This window comes from Rosa chinensis, chromosome 7 (assembly GCF_002994745.2).
Source record: "Rosa chinensis cultivar Old Blush chromosome 7, RchiOBHm-V2, whole genome shotgun sequence".
Lineage (NCBI taxonomy): Eukaryota > Viridiplantae > Streptophyta > Magnoliopsida > Rosales > Rosaceae > Rosa > Rosa chinensis.
The window spans coordinates 4,811,185-4,815,196 of record NC_037094.1 but is presented as its reverse complement, the minus strand read 5'-3'; the positions used below and the strand labels follow the sequence as shown (position 1 = coordinate 4,815,196).

The 4,012-nt window shown below is 36.9% G+C and overlaps 1 protein-coding gene across 11 annotated transcripts; it reads right to left on the bottom strand.

Annotated features, from left to right (window-relative positions):
* Positions 1–200: 200 nt before the first annotated feature.
* On the bottom strand, positions 201–3,438 carry LOC112176153 (LAG1 longevity assurance homolog 3). 11 transcript variants are annotated; one of them, XR_002926827.2, is made up of 8 exons: positions 3,141–3,438; positions 2,056–2,279; positions 1,770–1,925; positions 1,396–1,581; positions 881–1,065; positions 642–722; positions 499–561; positions 201–414 (listed from the first exon to the last, which is right to left on the bottom strand). XR_002926827.2 is itself a non-coding variant. In XM_024313978.2 (7 exons), the coding sequence occupies exons 1-6, from the start codon at positions 3,276–3,278 to the stop codon at positions 688–690; spliced, it is 924 nt and encodes a 307-aa protein (XP_024169746.1). In that variant the 5' UTR covers positions 3,279–3,438; the 3' UTR covers positions 201–561; positions 642–687. The 11 variants fall into 11 exon arrangements, 4 of the variants coding, with proteins under 4 accessions (XP_024169746.1, XP_040367896.1, XP_024169747.1 ...); XR_002926829.2 differs by having other exon boundaries at positions 201–402; XR_005803876.1 differs by having other exon boundaries at positions 499–585; positions 666–722.
* Between the last annotated feature and the right edge of the window lie 574 nt (positions 3,439–4,012).

Genomic DNA, 4,012 nt, shown 5'->3' with positions numbered 1-4,012 from the left:
CTTAGGTTTCGCTTCATGCAACTAACTGGATCACTGCCCAGCTTAGGATTTACCTTGAAATTACATTTTGTAGCAGTACAATTTACAATTAAAATTCAAGTGTGCCTGAAGCTGAACATGGCAAGAAATGAGGAAGAGTGAAATAAAAATCAGGTCAGAGGCCTCCATTGTCTATGTTCATTTAATCAGCGACTATATAATGAAACAAGTGATTCACCTTTCTCGGATAGTATGAATAAAGAGAAATATTGTAATTTACACCAACAATAACAATGTAATACAGGCTCAGTGACACCTCAAGCAATAGTAATGTTCTATAACCAATATTTTTGGTGGCTGTTTATTATGCTTCCCAAAGCTTGGGCAATGAATAATGAATTAAGTTTCTCTGCCTGATCCTACCTGTTCAAGCAACTGTGCCATGGACATCAATAATACAATCCCATTTCAGGAAACTCAATGGTATTTTATCGGGGCAAGTCTTTGAACAAATCTAACCTGTGTATGTATGAATTTTGGATATAATCTGGATATACACACTTGCCTGTATAAATATTCAATCTGCATGGAGAAAGGAATAAAACACTGTATATATCGCTTAAATAGGCTAGAAAGCATGGTGATTGTTGTTTCACTATAACCTTGAGAATACAGAGGTGCCTCACATTTAAAACTATCTTCTTAATGTCAATCATCGTGTTCATCATCATCACTTTCGGAATCTGCAGTCCACACAAAATACCATGTAAGAGGGAAAGCAATGTATGATGTTTCTTTCAGAAACTGTTTCTTCATACAAGTGAGAACCTTCATCTGTTTTTATAGTTATAGTTTAAGATATAATATATAAATACAAAATCAACACAATTTAACTAATTACCAGATCGAACATCATCATCAAGTTTCCCCCATGAGCGGATTTGCTTTATGAGCATCCAAACCATCAACTTCCACCAATAAATATGAAGAATGAGCAAGCAAATTAGAAGAGTATTAAACAAGTAATAGTATATAGATCCATCCACCATGTGCTTTTCCTTGTCCAAATTCAAAAGAGATTCATAGCTGCCAATAAGAAAATAAAGCAAAGATGAATCTTATTGTAGTATATGGTACTAAGTAAACAAAAGCAGGGCTTAAAAGGAAGAGGCAAAAGATAAGACACGGGCTAAGTTGTTCATATACCAGATAATAAGGGCGGTAAAGAGGAATCTGTTACTTATTCGCATGTTAATGTTCGTAAATTTTTTGTTGAAGTTCTGATATGCATATTCAGGGTTGATTATGAAACTATGTTGTATCGTTTAAAGAGGAAACCCAACAACTATATTGTCACATTCTCTGTGCAGATTTCAACAAAAACAAAAATAAAAAATCTGTGGAAATTAAACTCACCTGGTACTCCAAATTATCCAGAAGGGAAAGTAAATAAGACGTAGAACTGTCCAAGAAAGAACAAAGATAACAAAAGAAACGCTAGCAATCAGTTCTAAGCCACAATATTTTGACAGTTTCGCAATTTCTAAAAACACATCAGATCCTTCATGGAGGGCTAAAATGATTGAACCAACTCGGGAAAACCTGCAGGGATGAAACAGAAAATTAAAACACGGGGAATAAAAGGGTATCTCGCGCTTTAGCCCAAATTTGAACAAACCTTTGTTTGAGAATCATGAGCATGCACCATGAAAAAATGTGAGGATTTCATACTATACTTCCTAAGCAGTCTGAACACCAAGAAAAAAAAGCAGAAACCCTTAGAAACTTGCCTCGCTGTGTAAGAGAACACAATCAATATTGTTGTTGCTACATGATGAGCCATTGATACCCAAAAGTCAGAACGCCTTGTTTCCCAAAACACCAAAGCAAAGCTGGAGTACATGTAAAACCCAGCAGAATACATGTAGAGTGCCTTCAATTTTAATCTGACAATCAAGGAATAATTGTCAAATTATGTGTAGCCAGATGATATGCAAAAATAAATTGCTTGTAGAATGAATACTCATGAATCAGACATCAAAGTAAACATCTCTTCTAGTGAGTAAAGGGACGAACTTCGTTTTCTGGTCGGGCCAAACCTGATCGCCAGGCCCTACCCAAAAGTGTTTTGTTTTTGAGAACCAAGGCTCATTGTATGTTATGGAAAGCGCCAAAGCCTCTGCGGAAAAAAAGTATAGGCATTTCCATGCCGACTCTTTAAATTTAGTAATTTTTTTCCGCTCATCATGTGTCTCAACTTTCTTCTGTCCCTTTCCAACAATAAGCAATCTTGCTAATCTCTGCAAAACACAGATGCCACTGAAATTGATTAAAACCACTCTTTTTTTTAAAAAAAGTCTGTCACAAAATGCACATCAGAGAAGACCTTCAGAATGCTGAGATTTGCATTCCTAGTCAGTGTGACCAGTAGTAGTTAGTCTACTTATCCACGAAAAGAAGTTATGATAGCTTATTACTTCCAAATGACAACAAACTTTTTTTTTTTTTTGACTTTGTCAAGGGAAACGCAAAGGCTTCCTAGGCCAAGATAAACCCCTTCGGCGCATGTGAAATGCTCCAACTGTGCATTGCAGCACAGTGCTTGGCCATTTTGATAGCTTCGGGGTTCGAACCTAGGTTGGAGAGCACACCCAACTAGGCAAGAACCACTAGGCCACTTGTAGTGGTTAAATGACAACTAACTTGGGAATGAAGTTTTTGCACCACTTTCAAATCTGGATTGCTGGAGTTTTGTTCACTCTTATAGTAACCTCATCAGCATTTAGAATTGTAACAGGATAAAGTATCAATTCAATAACATAAAACTTTCAAGAATGAAAAACCAAGAGTAAACACCAAACTAAAACAGAGCTATCGACCACACCTACCTGTTAACAATACAGAGTTCTCCACACTATTCAAATAAAACCCAATTCTCATCTAACCACTTTCTACCAAAAACATCAAACACCATATTGAAATCAAACAAAAAGCTTGAAACTTTTTGAACTTTATACCAAAAGGGTTCACGTAATGCAATCCATTAGTTGAAAATAATGAACTTTATGATCATAGTTGAAAACAAGAGCTAGTTCAATGCTATAATGAATCCAATAATAACCAGAAACCCAATAAAGTAAGAGCCGAAACAACAGTAGTACCTCAAAGACGAAGTTATCAAGGAAGAGCCTAAGTGTAGGGAAGAGGAGAACAAACAAGGGAAGGGCCAAGAAGTCTCTGGGAACTGGGTATGACTCCTCCTCCAAGTACTTGACCCAATCACTGAGACCCGAATCCATCTGGATGGGAACCGAACCCGGGAATTTGGAGGAGAAGGAAGGACAGGACGATCTGCTGTCTTGGAATTTACGCCGAAGAAGACAGAGGCTGTTTTTGACTTTCGAAAAGGCCACAAGTGTTTATGATAGATAAGACCTTCGACGGTTTTCCACCGTTTGTCAGAAACTAGGTCCCTAAGGTTTTGGGACGACCCGGTTTGGTTTACCCGATTTTGGGCTTTTTGGGAAAGTTTTTGTCCTCGAGTCCAAGGGTGGTAATCAGCTTTGGACTCCTAAGTCTGGGGTTAGGATCAGCTTTGGACTCCTAAGTCTGGGGTTAGGATCATAGTATTAGTACATCATTGTTTGAAAATCATTCTGCACAAGTTTATTACATAATTAAATTTTTGGGATTTTAGAAAACAAAGAGTAAATAAGGGTACATTGACTCATAAATCTCGTACTATGATATTAGATACCGTATTTGATGTGGAAAATGATACAGTATTGCCAACTATAATATGTATTTTTCTAGAAAATAACGTGTTGGAACTTTGTCGAGATTTTATTAGTGGACGATGGAGGAAAGCATGAAGAAAAATGAATCTGATGCTTGTTCAATCCCGAAAGTGACATAAGGAGGAACATGATAAAGGATATCGAACCCAATAGCTTTACAATGTTGGAATCATAACTAACCAACCAGCCACAACTCACTCTAAGGGATCTATTATTAGAGCAACTTTTCGATCACA

What these genes read in the sequence shown, in the direction of transcription:
- LOC112176153 (XM_024313978.2), bottom strand. Translation starts at nt 3,278, where the DNA reads ATGGATTCGGGTCTCAGTGATTGGGTCAAGTACTTGGAGGAGGAGTCA. An exon ending in TTGATAACTTCGTCTTTGAG is followed by an intron (nt 2,280 to 3,140) that starts GTACTACTGTTG and finishes TGTGTTTTGCAG; the next exon opens with AGATTAGCAAGATTGCTTAT. An exon ending in TGGATAATTTGGAGTACCAG is followed by an intron (nt 1,066 to 1,395) that starts GTGAGTTTAATT and finishes TCTTATTGGCAG; the next exon opens with CTATGAATCTCTTTTGAATT.